Consider the following 20,614-nt stretch of genomic DNA (forward strand, 5'->3'; position numbering starts at 1 on the left):
TTAAGCTTTATTTATTTGTTTGAGAGAGAGACTGCGTGTGCATGTGCATGCAGGCGGACGGGCAGAGGGAGAAGAGGGAGAGAATCTCCAGCCAACAGTACTATAATACCTGAATGAAGCTCATCGAACACACATATTTTCTCTGTAAGGCACATCACATCCTTCTTGTACTTGAGAGCACTAGATTGCACTTCAGTACTACATTTTGGGGTCTTTCAAATCATGAGATTACCAACAAAGAACACAATGCAAAAAAAAAAAGTAGTACTAAATAGATTGCAAACAGGACACTTGTATATAGTATGAGAGCTGAGACAAGAAGGTGGAGCATCACCTCGTTCAACAATAGCAGGGACAATATTTTGCTGCTCTGTGCATGTCAGGGATTGAACACAAGGGTGCTGAGAGCATTGATTTTGGGGTTATAGATAAATTTCAGAGATCATCAATGTATACCCAGCATCTAGCTCAGGGCTGGACACTTTGCAGGCACTCAATATATGTCATAGTTAAATATTTAGTATCTTGGTACACGAAGTTTAGACATCGGTGATACCACAGATTTTATTCTATTATGCCATGATCCAGGCAAAATGATGATTATAAAGAAGATGATGATCATAATATTAATAGTATAATTTAACAATAACTACAATGACGACAATAAAACTATTAGACATTGTAGTAATAATAATAGTAGCAGCAACTAGATCAATGATGACATATTCCTTATATTTTTATAGTACTTAAAAAAAGCTCCTTTATTTTTCTTGAATTTTCTTGAATGTGAGGACCATCTTAATTATTAAAAGCATGTAGGGGTGCCTAGGTGGCTCAGGTGGTTAAGTGTCTGACCCTTGATTTTGGCTGGTTGTGGGACCCGGTCCCGTGTCTGGCTCTGCGCTGGGCATGGAGCCTGCTTGGGATTCTCTCTCTCCCTCTCTCCCTCTGCCCCTCCCCTGCCTCCAGCTCTTGCATGGGACTGCAAGCACTCTCTGTCTCTCAAAAAAAAAACCAAAAACCAAAAAACAAAAACCCACCCAAACTCATATATCTAAAATGCACAAACCCCAGGGAGTCCATGTTGAAGAATTACATTTGTTTTGCCATTTTCTTTATAAATTTTATAACACAAATTGCTTTATCTCATCTATTTGCACTGGCTAATACTTAGAGCACAATGTTAAATAGTAGTGAAGATGGTGACCTTCTTATTACTGACTAATGGGAAAGCTTTTACCAATTCTCCTCTAAGTAATATGCAGGCATTTGGCTGCCTTCTAGAAAATTATTTACTTTTTAAAATAAATGTGGTCAGACCACAGCTCTTCTTATAAATAGCTGCACAGTGATTCACTTTGGTGCAGATGAACTTTCCTGAGGAAGAGAAAAGGGCAGTGCTATGACCTCTGTGCCAGGAACACTTGCCCAAAGAGTGAGTCTGACATGGGAACAAGATTGGCCTGGAGTTTATGGTAACAGAAAAAGGGCTGAGAAGTGTGCCTGTGAGTTTTAGGCATTGTTTTGAATCTTCACTGTATCTGGAAGGTCATACTAAATTCTTTGATTGCCAATTCTTCCTTTTAAAAAGTTCAAGTTAACTTAGTCAAGATGCTAAAATATTTGTGTTCACAGAAGCAGTTATATTAACGGGATAAAAAAGCCTTTCCAGCCAGCAAGGCTGCCCTGACCTTCATGAAGTTTCTAAGTTGATGTGCTCCTGAAAAGCTTGCCTCTTTCTGCTTGCTTTGTCTTGAGCCTAATCTACAGTCAGAACAAGCGTTTCTCTGTCAAAGACTTCCTTTTCCTCATTTGCTTTTTATTTCCCACAGTTGGGGCCATTTGTGAGCTCCTGAACTAACAAACAAAGCAAAGTAACTCTCAAAGATGTTGTGCTCCAAATGGTAATTGAAAGGCCTAAGGAAGTACAATGGAATCAAAGCGGGAGGGAACCTGAATGTAGGAAGTCTCTTCAGAGCTGGATTCAATGCTGCCCACCACAAACACTTTGGGTTTTGCAGGCTCATCGAAGCTAAGTCTGGGTAGGTGCCAAGCCTGGCTTTACAAAGGTTCATGGAATGAAGTGTCCATGGAACGTGTTAGAGGGTAAGGCCTCCATCTTTTATTAGAACCAATTAAGCCCTAAATTACTGAAACTCTGTTCTGCCTCTGCTGGCATTTCAAAACCATTCTTAAAATATTCTATGATTGTGATGTCAAGGGTAATGCCCCTTGTATATTCCCCAGGCTTACAAGTTTTGTTTTTGAACATATAAGTAGAAAAAAATCATGTCGGTTTGTGTTTATTTAACAATGTGTAAATCCACATCATATACGTTTCTTAAACTTTATGGTCTTCAGTGTATCAATGGGAAAAATGAGAATCAGAGAAGTTAAGGGGTGTGCCCAAGGTACCAATGGCAAGGCCAGACTTAAACTAGGTCATATGGAGACAAATTCTATACTCATTCCATTATACTATTTCTATATGCACTTAAATTATATACACATTAATTACAAATGCAACTAACATGTATGTGAACAATTAAGTGTGCAAATATTATATGCCTTGCTATCCAGAAATCCTAATTGGCACAAGAGATAAGTGACATGACCATTGTCATTTCGGGAACATTAATCATAGGATTATTCTAAATAGAAAGTTCCCTGCTGCCTTTAAAATTGGAATCCATTTTCCAAAATTGATTTACTTGTAAGTTGTTAGGCACAAATCTATGACATACAGTGAAGTTTTATCATCATTATTTTTTTAACAGAAAGTCCCGCCTAGAGTTGGCTTGCTGCCTTATTTTATCTCTATATCATTGTACTAGTTCCAGCATTTTCCTAACGTAAATGTACAAGGGGGCTTGGGGCTTCTTCCTTTTTCACCTACTAAGAGGTAGGTGATGCTAAAGAAGATAAACGAAAACCCTTGACAAAGGATGTATACCTTGGGAGTTCCTTCATCTAGGGGATCATAGAGCAGCTTTGGCTAAAGTGATTCGTTCTTACCCTCACCTGCCTTTAAGCAGGTGCAAGATGGAGGGAAAGGATAAGACAGAATCCAAATCTCCAAGACAAAGTCTGCTTTTTGAGGAAGGAGGCCAGTTAGGAACTCCCAACACATCCCTTAGAGACAAAAGAATGGAATCGCCATGGCTGGGGAGGGCAAGGCAAACCTGAGGAATTCAGGTCCCAGACCTCTCAGCCCCCATGCATACACATGCTTTGGCAGAAAACCTCTGTGACTCATTAACTCAATTAACTGCTTTTGTGGGGCTGAAGAATTTTGGAGATTATCTGAAAGAGATTTTTAATCTCAGGTTTGGCTGTGGAGCATACAAATACAAGCTGATTTTCATATCTTTATAAATCAAAGCAAGACCTGAATAAGAAAGGCATACTGAAATCGCAAAAGCACATATCACGAGTCCCTGAATCAAATCAATGTAATTTTTAGATTTTTATTTGGGCATGAATATCTCTGCTGTCTTTCATGAATAACAATGAAAGGCACACACACAGTATTTTATAGTTATCAGGTATATTACTCCAATTTTAAGTTGAGGATGAGACTAATAATAAAAGCTGCATGTGTACAGCACATCACAGATTTCAAGATATCTTAAAAGATCTTATTTTATTCTTATAATAACCCAGGAAGTATGGAAGGTGTTATCCTCCTTCTACAGAAGAAGTTGAGTCTCACAGAGACAGAGCTACCTTTCATGGTAACATAGACAGGAACCGGTTAAGTGCTGACTTGAATTAGGGTCACGTGATTCAAGGTCAATCCTCCTTCCTTTATACCAAATGCTTCCCCTAATGAATCATATATTCTATAGATATATAGATGTGTAGGGGAAAGTTTCTGAAATCTATCTGATTTTGAGAAGGAAAAAGTGGGTTTGGACCTCTTTACCTGTGTACACCCAGGATGGCCACCCAACCCATCTGTGTGCCAATTTCTCACTAGAAAAGTGAGTGTAGTGATAATACTTGATTTAATTATTCTCAGTAAGACAGGAAAATAAAACAAGAAAGAAGCTTGATTAAGTCTCATTATGCAACTATCAGGCATTATATATTAGTATATATTTCCATCCATTGGTTCTTTGGAAGAGCCATGCTCTAGATTTATTTAAATTTGCTATGAAGACACAGTAGCTCATATGGGTTTGATAGATGTGTGGGGAAAGTTGTTAAAACCAGTAATTTCTCATCCTTGGTAATGTGTGTCCTTGTGGTGCATCTGGCTGAGCAGAGGCTCTGAGGAGATTGGGGTATTTTGCCCAGCATGTATGGCTGGCTCTGAGACATTCTAACAGCCACAGGTGATGCTATGTTCCCCGGGAACACTCTTAAAAAGTGTCCCCTTCATAACCAGTAGAACCAGGTAGGTTTCTCTTCCTGCCTTAGATTTACCCTTGCTTTTGAGAGGCGGTACAGCACAGTGGTTGAGAGAGCAGGCTCTGGAATCCAGCTATCTACCTCTGAACCCTGATCAAACCTCACTTTGCCTCAATTTCCTTTTCTGTAAAGTGAAGATGACAACAGTTTCCTATTTCTAACATAACAAATGACCACTAACTTGGTTTAAAACAACACCCGTTTGTTATCGCCTAACTCCGTAAGTCAAAAGTTTGAGTACAGGGTGGCTCACTTGTGTTCTCTACTTAAGAGTCTCACAAAGCCAAAATCAAGGGGTTAGCGGGGATGTGTTCCCTTCTGGAAGTTCTGGGGGTGAGTCAGCTCCAGGCTCATTCAGGTTGTTAACCAAATTTAGTTCCTTGAGGTGAGAGGGCTGAGGTCCCCGTTTCCTTGCGGGCTGTCAGCTGGAACCCCTTTCAGCACCTCAAGGCTACCTGCATTCCTTGCCATGTTGTCCCTGCTGTACCTGAACTAGCAATAAGGTTTCAAATCATCTCACATTTGGACTCTCTGACATCCCTTTTTGCTGCCTTTCTTCCTACGCCAGCTGGAGAAAGGCATCTGCTTACGTGCTCATTCAGTACATCTGAATCTTTAGAACGTGAAATCCGCAGAACCTTTTTATACTCTGTACTCATGCTAGGGAATCTCAGTAAAGAAAAGGATGTTTATTTGCCACCAGATATTGTAGCTCTGAGGCACAAGAATCCTACAAGTTGGGACAACAGAACAAAAATGAAGATGAAGGAAGGGTTTTCATGTAGACACTGAGATCCCCGAGGCTCTGATATATTTGACATTTGTGAAGTGAAATTCAACATGTTGTTTCTGGCTGATTTGAAGCCCTTGTCATAGATGTTTTATGATTCCAAAGGAACAAAGTAGAGAAAAGTTCCCAAAGGAAAACTGAACAGGTGTTTTTGGGCTACAAAACATTTATTTAGTTATATGGTGAAGGGTATCTGTTTGATGGTAGAATCATTAAGTTGCATAGGGTCATGGGTTGGAGCATGCTTTAGTGATTTCTAAAAGAAACCTAGAATGCCTTTTCTTTACCAAAACATCTTTTTGTAATAATGTCCTTGATACTGAGGGCTTTGACTAAATGAGAGAACTGCTTCTGTCTTTGTTGTCAGCGGAGCTGTGGCAAATGTGAGCAGAGGCCTGGATTGACAGAGGCTGGGGGCAGAAGGTGGGTATTCAGGCCCGAACATAGCCTGATGGACAGAGTAATGGTGTTCTGGTGGTAATAATGACACACACGTTTATACTTTGGAAATGGTTAGTTCTCACTTCTTGAGAAGCTCATGGCCCTGGAGACACAGAGTGACTTGGAAGCTTTTCACAAGAAAATCTCTTGCTACCCTTCATTAACCTACTTAGCTTGGCCTTGCCAAAGGAAACCTCCTTCACCCCAATTCTTCCACTCTTCTTATCTGCTCTGGAGATAAGTCTAATTGTACATTAGCCCAAAATAAAATCAACCAAAGTAGCACTTGAACAATGTGTACATTCAAAGTCTTATAATACATGCTTCCAAGTTAACTTTTAAAGAGTGTGTGCATATCAGTCATCTGGTTTTAAAACTCTGGATCACTGTGACCTCAGGCATCTAGCATAGCTCCTAGCACATGGTATGAACCCAAGAAATACTTGTGGAATACATGCTGTTAAATGATTTCTCATCTGGTCCTAATGAAAGTCTAAAAGAAAAGTTTCACTGATAATTTTTTTTTTTTTTTTTTTTTGGTTAACACAAATCAGTTGTGTGCTTTGAAGATCCAGCATATCTGCCATAGAAGCCCTGCTGACTATGTCCCACCTACTATTCATTCACTCACTGCAAACATATTTCATGTGTGTCTATAACATTCTGGGCACACTGACTTACTGTTTCATTCAATTGTTATAAAACCCTGGAGAAAAGTATGGAAATGAATATGGCTCCATGCTTTATTTGTATTTTACTCAAATACATCTCATGTTTTTAAGTGGTGCCAAAAAGTTCAGGTTGGCTATGCTAAGAACTGGCCAACTCCAAAAGTGAATGAGCAATAGAGACTTAGCAATACAGCAAGTGGGTTGTTTTATATTAGTCTTGGGGGCTTGCTTTTAGATTGTGCAAGTCCCATAGGATCTCAACCATGGTGTCCTTTCCAGGCATCTGTATTTTAGTCTTGAAAGTCCCCTGAAGCAGTACAAATTTAAGTAGGGTGGCCAAATAATTTATTGTCCCAACTGGGGCAATTTTAAGAGTGAATGGGACAACTATTAAGAGTTACATGGGTGCAACAGGTGTAAATGGGCCTCTCACAGGTAGTTATAGCTGTATAGTCATCCTAGGAGAGGATACGGGTTGAAGGATCAGGAGTCACCACACACTGGCTGCCGTTGTCTCGTGCACATGATGTCCCCCTTCTGGGTTTCAGTTTATTTGAATGAAAAGGAAAAGGTAAAGTAAACAAAGGCAAAAAGTAAAGAAGTAAAAGTAGAAACAAACCCTACTGTTTCTTTAAAATTCCACCATTTTATGATTATGCACAGCCTCAAAGGAGAAAATCTCATCGTATTTTTGAAACCACTTCAAACTAAGAGCCAGCACATGAAACAATCCTCTTCTTTCCTTTTTGAGCCTACATAGTTACAAGAGCTTACATCACATTTTAAACAAATTGACACTTGCTAACTTTGGGGTTGGCAAAAATTTCATCTTCATGTCCTGAACCACTGTGTTGAGGAGTCTCAGGGCAAATTTGGGCTGAGCAGGAAAAAAGACCATGGTTGATGAGTGATGGCTTCTGGGGTCGTGAGAACAGGAGAGAGAAGTAGGGAGAATGGAAGAGGTATAGGGTAGGCATGTATGCCTGTCCTAAAATAGAAAACAACAAAAAAAATCTTCTCATATTTGGGGTAAATCCTGTTGGTCTCACCCAGAGATTTTCTCCTTGTCCTTGCTATCAATGCCCTTTCATCAACATTCACATGCCAGAGTCCAAGCAATGGTCCTTACCCCTGGCTGCTTGTTAGAGTCATGTAGGATCTCTGCTGGTGGGGCCCAGGCTTCAGTGGTTTTAATACCCCAGGCCCCATGACCAGGGGATTCCACAATGCAGATGAAGGCCCACTGGCATAGAGGCTAGAACGAGAGATGGGACGCAGGGCATCTAAATCTCAATCCCTGTTCTTAATGAAGGCTGTGTGACCTTGAACATATCACCCATCTGAGTCTGTGAAATGAACTTGAACTCCTAGGTGTGTCTAGCTCTAACTCTGAGACTGACAAGTGAAAAGGTGAAGAATATAATGGTGTGTTGACTCAGACAATATACACATCCTTTTCTTTGTAAATTCAAGGAAAGTTGACTTTGTTGTCAAAGAGATAAATCTACAGTCAATGATCAGGAAGCAAATACATATCACTCTTCCATGCATGAACAGTCACTGCTAAGTTATACAGTATCATTGATAGAATCCTTTTCCTAGGTTGTTCTCTCAAATGCTTTAAAAAAAAAAACAGTAGAAATCCATGGACATCATTTACTACTTCCAACACATTCTTTAATCACTTGCACCATTGACATTAGCAGATCGTTGGGCATTCTCACCATTTAGTAATTTGACATCTTACCTGAGTAACAGCAACATTTGTTCCATCGGTGACTTCCACACTCATATTATAGATGGACCTCTGTTCTGCATCCAAAGGTTTTGCAATGACAATGGTCCCAACACCCTTCTCTGCGTCAAAAGAGCTGTCAAAATTCCCCCCTGATAATTTCACAAAAACAACATGAAATTAGCATATCTGAGAAGTTATTACATCTATTGACGCATATAGCTTTAAAGGGAGCTTTTAAATAGAAATACTTTTTTTGACAGGCATCCCTATGGCTCAATTTTGTACATCTTAAATGGGACCTCTTTATTTCCAACTTGATTTATATTTCCAAACATAGCCTCTACAATGCATAACAAATGTCACAAAAAGAATGTATTGCAAAGAAAAATCTCAGCACTAATGTTAAAGAAGTAAAGCATAAACTGACTCAGTAAAATATTTAGAAAGCTTAGGGGCCTCCAACCCCTTGTGGTTTTTCTGCTAATAATTGGTTGACCTTTCTGCTTTTCCAAAATAGATTAAATTCTAAGTAAACAAATAGTCCAATTATTAACAAAAATGTGTAGACACTCTTAAATCTAGGATTGATGGTAAACATTTGGTTGGTAAAGTTCAGATTCCCTCCAATAGATGTCAGAAATAAAAGTATAAATACTAGAAAATAAGAAAAAGCAAAAAAAATTGAGTTTCATATCAAAAATTCTGTATCTGCAAGTTGGGATGTTTATAGAAAAAAAAATTCTTTTTTGCCATCTTGACAGTGTGAATTATTTTTCTCCCAAAAAGGTAGCAAGTTTATGGGAGAGTTACAAAATGAAATCTGGAAAGAAGTAGAACAACACATCAGTTTATGTGTCATCACTCATAAAGCAGTAAGTATGAAAGTTTAAAAAACTTTCCTCCCCCTCTGTTGGACCAAGTATAGCCCACAATCTGTGAATAATATGCCAGGACAACACAGGCTATTTTGAAATTATGTAGCTCTTTCCATCTCTGTGAACTAAAATGTGGTTTATGATCTTTCCCAAAATGGAAGTTGTTTTTTTTTTTCTTTTTAAGGGAGAGAGAAGATAATGGTACAAACGCTGGACTGATTTTAATTAAATATCAGTACATGTTCACAAGCTCTATTTATTTTAGTCTGAAATTCCATGATGTCAATTAATTTTGTTCTTAGATAGTAATTTTATTTAGCCACAGCACATAGGGCAATGCGTTTATTGAATTTCATATTTTAGAAAAGAAATCTTGGCTTCTCTTACATTCACCATACTCTGCATTTCATTTTGCTGATCAGTGAACAATACCATATACAATTTCTATGCTATTACAATTATAAATGAGTGAATGACTTAAGGGAAAGGAAGATTTTACCTGAATTAGTAGAATGTGATGTACAGTGACACAAAATAAATCATATGGTTTACTTAAAAAAAAAAAACCTGGTCATATATATTTCAAATACTTATTGCTTGCAGCTGTCATATACACTTACGATTATTTAATTGCTAGAGAGAACATAATTGCCCCTGACATTTAATTAAAGTTATGGAGATATGGGGGGACCACAGAATTACTTGGAGATGATATATTTTTCAAAATTTTCATCTAAAAAGAGACTCATCTTCCAACTAATATCTTTAATTGATTTACTGTGGAGCACTTAATGTTAACTCCAAAAAAAAAAAAAGTCTTTTGAAGAACAGGAGAAGGAGAAAGGAGAGGAAATCGGGCTGAATAGGGAAGCAAACCTCAGGTCACCGTGTCTCTTTCAAAGGGAGTGCTTCTGGTTGATAACTACATGAAATAAAACGTTAGGCTGATTCAAGCAGCTTGAATCACCATCCTAATAAGCAAAAATCATTTGCTATCAACTGGTACATTCTGAAAAGAAACTTTGCCATGGAAAGTTTCAAAGAAAGAACATAAAAGACGTCAGACCTGTGTGGAAGGGTAGAATGCCATTTCCTTGCTGTTTTGGGTGTTACTTCATATTTTAAATCACATTTAAAATCATTTTTCGAATGCTTTCCTATGCATTCACTTTCTTAAATATGAGAACACTATTTTTTTTGGGTGCGGGCAGGTGTAGGATATAGGAAAAGGTCCTCTTTCAATGTCAATTATTTCAGAAGGTGGAAATTTGTAGGTCAAGGCAAAATAGAACTTATGCAAATTATAAAACTTTGGTTTGCTCCCATTTAAAGATGAATGAAAATGAAATGTAGAGAACGTGCAAGCAAAGATTTCCAGTTTCAGTTCCTGTTTAAATGGGGCAATCCTATGTGCTCTCTCTCACTGCCTGAGACTCACCTTTTCCTCAGGGCCCTCTGCTGAAATACCTAATCATTTCATGGACCGAGTGGCATAAAATTTACATATTTTACAAATGGCATAGAGGTTGTGTTTTCTTATTAGTCATTTTTCATATGAAAAAACATTTTTTGGCTACTTTTATGGTTGTGATTTTTTCGAGCTCTCTTCTTGCCTGTGTGTGTGTGTGTGTGTGTGTGCGTATCTCCCTCATCCACTGTTGCTGTTTCCAATACTCTGGACCAGAAACCTCTAAAGGGGTGGGGAGATAGACAAATGGAAAGCAGGTCAAGAGGAGCTTGAGAGACAGAGTCTGTGAGGTGTCTCTCAGTCTGTCAGTATGGTGAGCAGCCTCTGATAGTTGCTTCCAGGGCATGTGCTCCTAGTTAAACCACGATTTCACGTGAAACAAGGTTCCCAAAATCTTCCCTCAGTTTTAAAATGAATTTCTGACAAGGGACACAGAACCTAGACCAGCAGTTCACCATCAACCCTCACGCAATTTAATAACCTACCACTTAGGCATCCCATTTCATAAACGACTCCATATCTCTCCCCCAGGGCTCATTTCTCAGGCTCCCTTTTAGCCTGAAATGTGAGTTCATTTCATAGGAAACCATGTCCAATTCATCTGGGGTGAGACTATCAAATGGAAGGAGTCCATTTTGGCTAGCAGCATTCCGTTTAAACAAGATGTGCTTCCTCAGAGCCAGTAACACAACATGCAAAGCCAGAGTGTGCTAGGCAGCAGCGTTAGGCTAAACAAAAGGTGGGGACGGGGGTGGACACTGCCGACCTGGTCGGAGTTTCAACAAAGTGGGAAATTAGAAAAGTCACAGCCTGAGCGTTGCTGCGGGGGTGTGCGGCAGAGATGGTTAAAAGCAAGGTTGTGAACAGCCCACATAACAGATAGTTCATGTCAGGGACATTGCTCTGTGACCATTTTTGGTCAAGATGGGTGTAATAGAGTAAACAAAGGGTAGAAGAGGAGGGTTGGGTTTCTATCAGATTCTCAAGTTAAACGTAACAAGTCCGAATGTCCTAAAAAGCTTCAAAGATGGGACAAGAGTGAAAATACTTGAAGCCAGCAGCTACTGCTTGAATATGCTGGGCAGCAGGGCACTGGATCGTGATCTGGTCAAGTCTTTCTTTAAAGAAGGGTACAGAGTGTCACCATGTCTCCATAATGAGATCCAGTGGCGAGTACCCCACTGCTTCCCCTTTAGAGAAGCTTCCAGGCCCCTCCCCTAGCATATGATTCTGTTCTACTCTGTGTGTAATTGTAAAAACACCAACCAAAATGTAGTAGTCACCAAGGGGGAAGTGTTATGCGAGAAGCTTCCAAAACACTGAGCTGCTGAATCTCAATGAATTAAGGGAGTCGTTCACAAGCTGTTCATTCAAGTTCAGCATGTACATCGAACTTAAGGAAAAATGCTAAACACCGATTATGGTTTGATCATGAATAATTTTCTGTCTTGGAATGAAGCAAGCACAATATGGGGCTGAAAAGGATATTTACATGGAAGGCGGGAGATGCTGGGTAGAGGTCAGGAAACAGTGGGAAGGAAAATCCCTTCTAGAATCTGGTTAAAAACTCATTTTCTTAAAACAATGATGTACAAGGTACTTTTTAGGCTTTTTATTATTTCCCTGAAACCTCTTCAGATGTGCTCCTATGGTCTGTATTGTCGCTGTGGAGAAAAGGGAGGGCTTTTGGGAATCAAATTAGGGACAGAGTGCAGAGTAGGAGAAATGAAGTATTTGAAGTCAGTTGAATGTCCTTGAGCAAATGCCACTCTAATGGTTAAGCAAGTGTGTTAGAAATGGTACACAGACATGGCTTCTCTCAGGAAGGGTGGGTAAGAGCTTTGTGATAAGGAAACATGATCACTTGATTAGAAAAGACTCAATCTATAGTCAGAGACCAGGCCTGCTGCTAGTGCTACCAAAGAGTTTCACTTACCCACTTGATCCAACCCTAAGGAATGGCTCCACTTGGGGACAAGGTTCTAGAAGGACAGGTGTAAGCTTATGTGACAGAAGCAGCCCAGACCCCAAAGTCTGTAGGAACCTATGAGCACCTAAGAGCCAAGGTGATCTTTATATACCTGCAACATGGACAGGTCTTTTGGCTAGAGCTGGACCTATGTGCTAGCTGGTACCATCAGAGAATTGTTTTCAAGGAAAATAAGCAAAGATATTGTAAGTACTTACCATCTACAAGAAAAACCATTTTTCTAACCGAAGTATCAGGTAAAAAGCTAGAAAAGTGGGTGGCAGCGTCCGCCATCAAACCCTGGGTGAAGAGGAATTGTTTAAAGTGTGTAATAAATGGTGGTCTTTACAATACAAATATTTGCCATTGGGATAAAGATATGGGGAATGAGCTGCGAACCAGATTGCGTGCACATTAAAAAGAATGTAAATCAAGGAGCTGCTGGGTTGAATCATAGTCTCTTGAGAAGTGTGAAGATATGTGATAAAGCCACAAAGGATTATGGGTTATTTTTGTTCCCTTCGTTTTCTTTCCCTTTCAACACAGAGAAGGAACATGCTGTGCATTGGGCTGTTTAAACACAGAACAGCTGAACTTTATTATGTTTCCTTTTAATTACAGCTTTCTTAACTGGGTTACTAGTCGGGCTTCTGTTTCTAGAAGCTTGAAGAGGGTCTCGCTACATAATATTGTAAACAGTGGTCTCTTTGGAGGAACAGGAAAGTGACTGGCAGATCCGTGGTACAGGGGTCCAGACTTGGGAATAAGATCTTGCTTGCCACAGTTTTCATGAATTTATATTACGGTGGGGGGAAAAGGAATGCAGTTAAACAAGAATCGGGTAGATCTGGAAATATGGAAATGAGGAGACTATACTCCCGGGGGGAAAAAGCATGCAGAAACACTATTTCCGCTTACTTAATGAGAATTCATTTGTAATGGCATCTGTAAACTTTGAGTGCTAGGCCAGGATGCTATATGCTCTGTAACCTGGAATGTCTGTATAGGTGTCTAAATGCCCTAGGTCTATAATGCAACAAAATCTTGACTTCCTTGGAAGCGTCACAGAGTATTTACCTAAGCAAGGCCACAACTTAAACCTGAGATCTCATTTCAGATACGTGCCGACGGTATACACCAGCATTCGACTATAATATACTGCCAAGTTTCTTAAGCATTGGGAAGCACTGTTCCCTATCTTTTCCCTCTGAGTTAGCTTGGCCAAGGAAGATGCTCAGTTACCAAAGGGAAGAGAGGAGAGTCTGGATGGCCAAGGATAACTTGCTTGAAATCTTGAAAGCGAGAACGAAACATCTGAATATGATAAAGAAAACAATAGATTTTTAGAGAAGGGGAAAGACACTGTCAGCAGATTGAAAAAAAAAATGACTGTTCAATTAGAAAGCATTCTCAAAAGGGGGATTTGGTGGAAGGGGGACCATATTGATCCTGAGAGCAACCCCAGCAACTGCGGAAAAGATTTAACATCTGCGGTGAAACAGAGTCGGTGTTTCAAGATGTTGTTGGCTAGATGTGGGGATGGAAATAAAATCACGTTCTGTTTGGGCATCGGGCCCAGTAAGTTCAATTTGTAGGAGAAGCTCAGCAAGATGTTACCAGATCTACAGTGAAATCTCTCTGATGGAAGCATCTAGACTAGGGGGACAACGCTGTAGGTCTTCATTAAGAGAACTACTCCATGCGCTGACACCAAGAGGATTAGGAAGAGTGTAGCACTTAGAAATATGAAGGTGGAGAAACATGGTAACTGGTGCTATGTTTTTGATAATGATTCCTGGATATGTATTTGGAGCAGCCCGAAGGGATTCCATCCAGAGAGGGTTGTCATCTGTAAACTGACCCCTCTTCTTGGACTGGTTCTCATTTTGTCAAAGGTGCCATCGTTGCTATGGCTGGGAATACAGTGGAAGGTCGTGCTGACTCTGGGCTGGTCTCAAGAGGCATTACTGGGGTTAATGCATTGGCTGCCTCCATTGGTTGCCACTGTTTATTCCACTCACCCTGAAGCAATCAACAGAAGCATGGGCAGGAGGAAGGAATGAGGGGACAAAGGCCTTGACCTTAAGGGTTAAGAATGGAGATTGGATCAACACAAATGAAAATACACAATAGCACTAATAATGCTAACAGGAAAACATGAAGGTAAGATTACATGCAGCATTACCAGGCATGCTTATCTACACACAGTCACACACACACACACACACACACACACGCACGCACGCACGCACACACACGCATGCAGGAATGCTGAGGAATTGCAAACTGGCTTGGATATCTGGGGTCAAATGGCTGGTTGGACTGAATGTCAAAAGGATTTTTGAAGTGGGGTACAAATGAGGGCTTCCTGCGGCAGGTGGGGATGGTAGTGGGCCGTGCCACGGGGCAGGAGGCTGCATGCATGGATCACACAAGGGCAAGAAGCAGTGCTGTTGGGTGTAGAGGAGCTTGCAAACTAAAGTGTCAGGGGAGGAGGGAGATAAATGGGTGGTTGATGAGAGACAGCAAATCCTCACATAGCTCAGGACAGCACGCCAGGAGCCCTGCTGCCTGCTGGGTTTTGACTGCACTCTTCTCTGGGCTATTTATTGTTTAAAAGATTTATTTATTTATTTCAGAGAGAGAGAAACAGTGAAAGAGAATGGGGGGAGGGGCAGAGAGAGAAGAGAATCTTAAGTAGACTCTTCGCTGTGCACGGAGCCTGATGTGGGGCTCGATCCCACCAGCCTGAGATTACAACCTGAGCTAAAACCAAGAGTCAGACACTTGACTGACTGAGCCACCCAGGCACCCCTGGGCTATTTAGTAGAAATCACTATTGCATATACCCCTGGAGGCCTGGCACCAGGGACATATGTAGAAAGTGAGATGCGTTTTCTATGACTCCAATCGGGAGTGACAGTGAAGGAACCACCAAAGGCCATAGTACAGACAACGAGGTGATGCACGCGTGACACTTTTGTTTTGCTAAGAAAGAAGCTGCATCAGATAAAAACTTAATGGGCTGAAAACTACTGAGAAGATACAGACTCAAAGACATCTTTCACGGATCAGAAGAGGTTCCATTTCAAATGCCTTAAGTGGAGATGAAGAAGGAGTTGAAAGCTCGGAATGAGGATGGCCACGTACAGGGATGGTATGATTAATGCCAACTAAGTAAAACGAAGATGTTCTACTGGCATTCCAGGAAAAGAAATATGCAGAAAACACACCCATTTTGGGGGAGTTCAGAAGACCTTCTACAGAGGTTTGACTGGAGGCCAGGGGGCATTCTTTTTCTGTGCCTCACTAAAACAGATGTGGACTGTTCTAAATGCTTTCTCCAGATCCAGCCATTCCTGGGAAGAGGGGTGGGTTCTTGCCCATCTGATCCAGGCAGGGACATATGGAAGGAAACGATTCCTGCAGACCAGGTCTCTGGATTCCTGGCCTCCCACAAAGAATGGTGGGAAGTCAGCTCCAGCTCAACCCAGTGTCAGGTCTGGGGGCTGGCACACTCTCCCAGCTCTCCCCTCTGAGCTACAGCCTGTTTTGTTTCCTGGTCCTCGGCACTTATTTGCCCTGCCCCACCTCTCCCTGCCTGTGTGTGTGTGGGGGGGAGGGCAGGGGTGCTGTTTTGCCCTCTCCTTTTGCAGCCTGCCGTGCTTGCTTGCTTGCTTTCAAGGAATGTAAAGGTTGGCTCCCAAGGTCTGTCCTGCACGCTTCCATCTGCTTTCTCTATTCCGTTCTTGTAGAAAGCGCTCACTGGCTATATATCTAGGTTCCATTTCCTGCCTTTCCTTTTGTGGAAGGCAGCCAGGGACCCTCTTGGTGGAGCTTTCTGGTCTATGAATGGCAATACTGCTGCAAAATAGAGGTCTTGGGATAAATTTCTCAATTGGAAAAGGCCCCGTCACATAACTCAACCTACAGAATGATAAGAACAAAACAACCAAAAGCCCATATACCTCAAAAGCAGAGAAAAAAAAATTTAAGTAAATCAAAACAACCCCTCCCCCAAATCCAAACCCCATCAAACCTCAAACAAAGGAGTCAGTGGATTCGAGTAATGCAATAGTTGTTAGAGGCATTGTATGAAATCTGTGGGCTGCACTTGAGCCTGTCACAGGCAGTTATGAAAGATGTAATTTAATTTGCTTAAAAAAAAAACCGTAAAAGGCAGATTGGATAGCTGTATTTTAGCAAATGTGTTTGCACTAAGGGTACCTTCTGTTGAACAGTTCTGCCCACAAGCTGTCTGTAGAATATAGAACATCTCTCGAGCATGCTTGCCACCTTGAAGCAGGGCAGTCGGGAGCAGAAAAAAAAAAGAACAGAATGCAGAAAAAAGGTGAAGAAAAAGAGAGAAATGAAGGACAGCAAGTCTAGTACCATCAATACATTTAGAAATGAGATTAGCCAAGTGTGACAATAGAATTTAAATGACACACAGAAAGACATTAAGATTGCAGTAAATAACGTACTATGGAAAATCCAGCCAGAGAGCACTTTCTGTTCAGCTTAGCTACAGAGTTGGAACGAAAGCACAGGTCGATTATTCATTTTACTGGCTCTTTTGCATTCCAGCACTATACATCTTTTCATCTTAGCACTAGTCGTTAGTGGGTTGTTTTTTTATTTTTATTTTTTTGGTATTTTTTGTATTTTCTTTTTTTTGTATTATTTATTTATTTATTTATTTGCTAGTTATTCCAGTCAATGATTACATTGCCCAGTACTACTCTGGAGGACTCAAACTTACCAACTATGTCAAACCACAGAGGGGTGTTGGCTGGTTGCACAGACACCACCCCCACAATCTCGGTGACTCTATCACTTTCCATGACTGTGAAGTTATAAAACGGCTCATCAAAAGTCAGCGGTATAGGTGAAGGGGGTGGTTTCTTAATCCATTCAATGTGGAGGCGGGCCGTGGAGGATTTCTGTGGGCGCCCATTGTCCACTGCCTTTATCTACTCACACATGGAGAGAACATAGAAAGAAGTCTTAGAGCTCAGATCCCTGTGGAAATCTGGGTCTGTCACTCATCTGTTGTTGGCCCAAGAATCCATCCTCATCACAGTGCCAGCCAAGGGAAGGGAGAGTGGAGATCTGGGTAGAATGTACTCAGGAATCAGAGGACACAACTGAGTCATATGGGGGGTCCCATACAGCATTCACTGGAAGGTGATCTGAACCACCACCAACTTTACAGATGTGGAAAACTTGAAAAACAAAAGATGCACTTACCATTTTTAGTGTTTTATGGGCATGACTGATAGCTACATAAATAGGAATAGCTAATTTGATTCTTTGTACCTCTGGTGGTAATGCTTGAAGGGAATAAAGTGCACTGTGAATCCTTAAGTGTGAATGATGAGAGTGTGTGTGTGGTCATGTTGTGCAGCTCCTTCCTTCTGCTTTATTTTTGGGGTAGCACTGTGTTCACTCAGAATCCCAGGAAGGTGATGGGATAGGTGTGGGAAAGGCAGCAGCCTTGCTTGAACTGTCTCAGAAGCCCCTCAGTCATGCCAACTCTGAAGGAGCAAAGAACTCTCTTGGTGAAAGCATGGGCTCCTGGAGACAGAGGGTTGGGGAGGAGGGTACTAATGACTCTCCTCTATGGTCTTTTTTTTTAAGACTTTTTTTTTTTAATTTATTAGAGAGAGAGCAGGGAGAGAGGGAGAAGCAGACTCCCCACTGAGAGGAAGCCCAATGCGGGACTTGATCCTAGGCCCTGGGAGCAGGACCTGAGCCAAAAGCAGACACTTAACGGCCTGAGCCACCCAGGCGCCCGACTCTCCTCTATGGTCTCATATAAGAACTGAAGAAAGCATGTTTCCTCACTCAGCTGTGCAGGGTGAACTGCTATGTCGTCCTGGACTTCAATGATGGTTCAAGTTCAACAAGCAAAAACCACGGAGAGAAAAATTTTAAAAATCAATGAAAAAAGAAAGGATTTTTAAAATACCACATCTTAAAAATAACATGTATAGGTGCAAGGCTAATTGTTATAGCCTTTAAAAAGAGTGACAACTCACAGCACCCAAATGCTATGTGATCGTGAATGACCACTTTGCTCCAGAAAATTCCTGTGAGATGGAAGACCCTTGGAGATACATGTCTTAGGTCAGGTTTCCTAGGAGCAGAGTCTGAGACAGGGATTTGAGTATCATTTTGGGGGTGAGGGAACTATTCTCAGGAGAAAGGGACTGAATGAAGCAGGATGAACAGGAGAAAGATAGTAAGCAAGGGTGTGGTCTCAGCTGAAGTTTAATCTCAGCCTGATGCCATGGGGGGGGTTCTGAATCCTCAATTGCACTGCTGGGTTGGATCCACCTAGAGGCAAGGGGTTGGCCTTTTGTGTCAGTTAGTCATCGGCTATGCGCTGCTGGCCTGGGGTGGGAGTGGTCAAGAAGTTCAGCCAAGGATGGTTCTCTCCAGAAGGGGCAGATGTGAGCTCTTAGCAGCCAACACTCACAGCTGTTGGGGCATAGCTGCATCAGCCTGGTAAAGGGGATCTGGGTGGAGTACAAACAATACCCACTATAGTCTGTCCATCCAGTCCGCAAAGACTCCCATTGTCACACAACTATAGTAGCACATATTACCTCAGAGCTGCTAATGGCAGAAACAGGGCCAGTTTTTTATTATCTTCTTTTCTCTGCCCACTGTTCTGGATATGTTACTGAGTAGGGAAAGAAGCCCAAGTCCAGACCATAAGACCAGACCATGAAAAGACAAATCAAGGGACTCAGACCATCCTTTAAAATAATACAGGATACTCTGCATACTCTATATACAGCAGAGAAGGCTGCAAACTAAGAGCAGGACAGCACATGGAGCTGACTCTTGACAGTTGTTGGGACCCTGGCAAGTGCCCATCACTTGTAAGGATGACCAATCCCCTTTCTGACATAGGTGCTACCTTTCTAAAGTGGTTGGGGTTGGTGGGAGCATACGGCACCTTAGATATGGGAATTTTAAGTCTCTATTTGAGATAGTGTGCATTTTTTTTCTTTTAATTCTCTAACAATGAAAAATGTAGTCATTTTTTACTTTTTTTTCACTTTTGCAGCTTATGCAGAATAAGCATAGTTGAGATTTGTGTCTTGCAATTTTCACAGCTAAATTCATGTCTTATCACACTGTCAACAATTACAAGAGTTGTTTTCTTTGGGAAGTCTTGGGGAAATAGTGAATGATAATGTTGGGTGGTGGTCACTCTGGTATTCTCCTACCCACAGTTTTCATCTATGCTGAGTACCTTGAAATGACTTAAGGCTGCAGGAAGTGTGGTTGGGTATGTGATGGAGCAGGCTGGGTACTGGGAACAGAGGAGGTTTGCTGATAGGACACAACCAAAGGAAATGGTCTCATTATTTAAAAATATCACTGAAGCAGAAAGTAGCCTTCCACAGCTGTGTGGTTATACTTATTACTCTAAAGATAAATTATGCAAATGAATATACATGAGTAAGAAAGAAACTCCCACCACCACCCCCATGAATGTTAATGAGGTTCAGAAAAATCTTACCGTTAGGATGTCATAACTTCCTGCTGTAAACTGCTTTCTGGAAGAAACCATGCCAGTTTTAGGGTCAATAAAAAACTTTCCATCATCATTCCCATCCACGATACTGTAGGAGATTTCTGCATTGGGGCCTTCATCTCTGTCAAATGCAAAAGCCCTATAAATGGGTTCTCCCCTCTTTTTTCGGTCACGTTCTGGCAGCTTGATCTGGTAGACCTTCTCTGGGAACTGGGGTTTATTGTCATTTTCGTCCAAAACCTGAACCACCACCCAAATGGTGGACTGTTTTGGAGAGGAACCGCCATCTGTCACAGTCACCTGAGTTTTGAAAGAGAAAGCATTTTGCAATCAGAATGGAGAAGAACTTTTCTTGCCACTCCTCCCTTTGCCTGCCCCACAAAAGGCCTATTCTGTGCCTTAGGGCATCTCAACTTTTCTTATTCCTGTAGTTCATGGTCAATGCATAACTCTTCATAGTTCATCTGTAAAGGCAGGGAGTGCCCTATATCCAGTAATGGAAATCACTGCTGAAAGGTTGGGGGGGAAACAGAGCTCTCCTTGTGCTGTGGAGTGGAGAGGGAGAGAAAAAGAGGATTGACGTTACAAAATGTACTAGCTCATGTAAACTTAGTGGACATAAAGTACGCCCCTCAGCAGACACAAAAAACAATATAATCATTATTATATGTCAAACAGTGGGCATTTCTTCTAATTC

The 20,614-nt window shown here is 41.2% G+C and overlaps 1 protein-coding gene across 1 annotated transcript in view; it reads right to left on the reverse strand.

The window, feature by feature from the left end:
- Positions 1 to 20,614, reverse strand: part of FAT3 (FAT atypical cadherin 3) — a 643,793-nt gene that overhangs the window by 105,957 nt on the left and 517,222 nt on the right. Inside the window, exons 7-10 of the mRNA XM_073887135.1 lie at positions 19,903 to 20,217; positions 17,128 to 17,338; positions 16,593 to 16,661; positions 8,063 to 8,202 (exon numbers count right to left, since the gene is read on the reverse strand). Coding sequence (XP_073743236.1) covers positions 8,063 to 8,202; positions 16,593 to 16,661; positions 17,128 to 17,338; positions 19,903 to 20,217 — 735 coding nt within the window. The remainder of the gene's footprint in view (positions 1 to 8,062; positions 8,203 to 16,592; positions 16,662 to 17,127; positions 17,339 to 19,902; positions 20,218 to 20,614) is intronic.

This window comes from Callorhinus ursinus, unplaced genomic scaffold (genome assembly GCF_003265705.2).
Source record: "Callorhinus ursinus isolate GAN/ISIS: 27379988/994484 unplaced genomic scaffold, GSC_fseal_2.0 scaffold76, whole genome shotgun sequence".
NCBI classification, from domain to species: domain Eukaryota; kingdom Metazoa; phylum Chordata; class Mammalia; order Carnivora; family Otariidae; genus Callorhinus; species Callorhinus ursinus.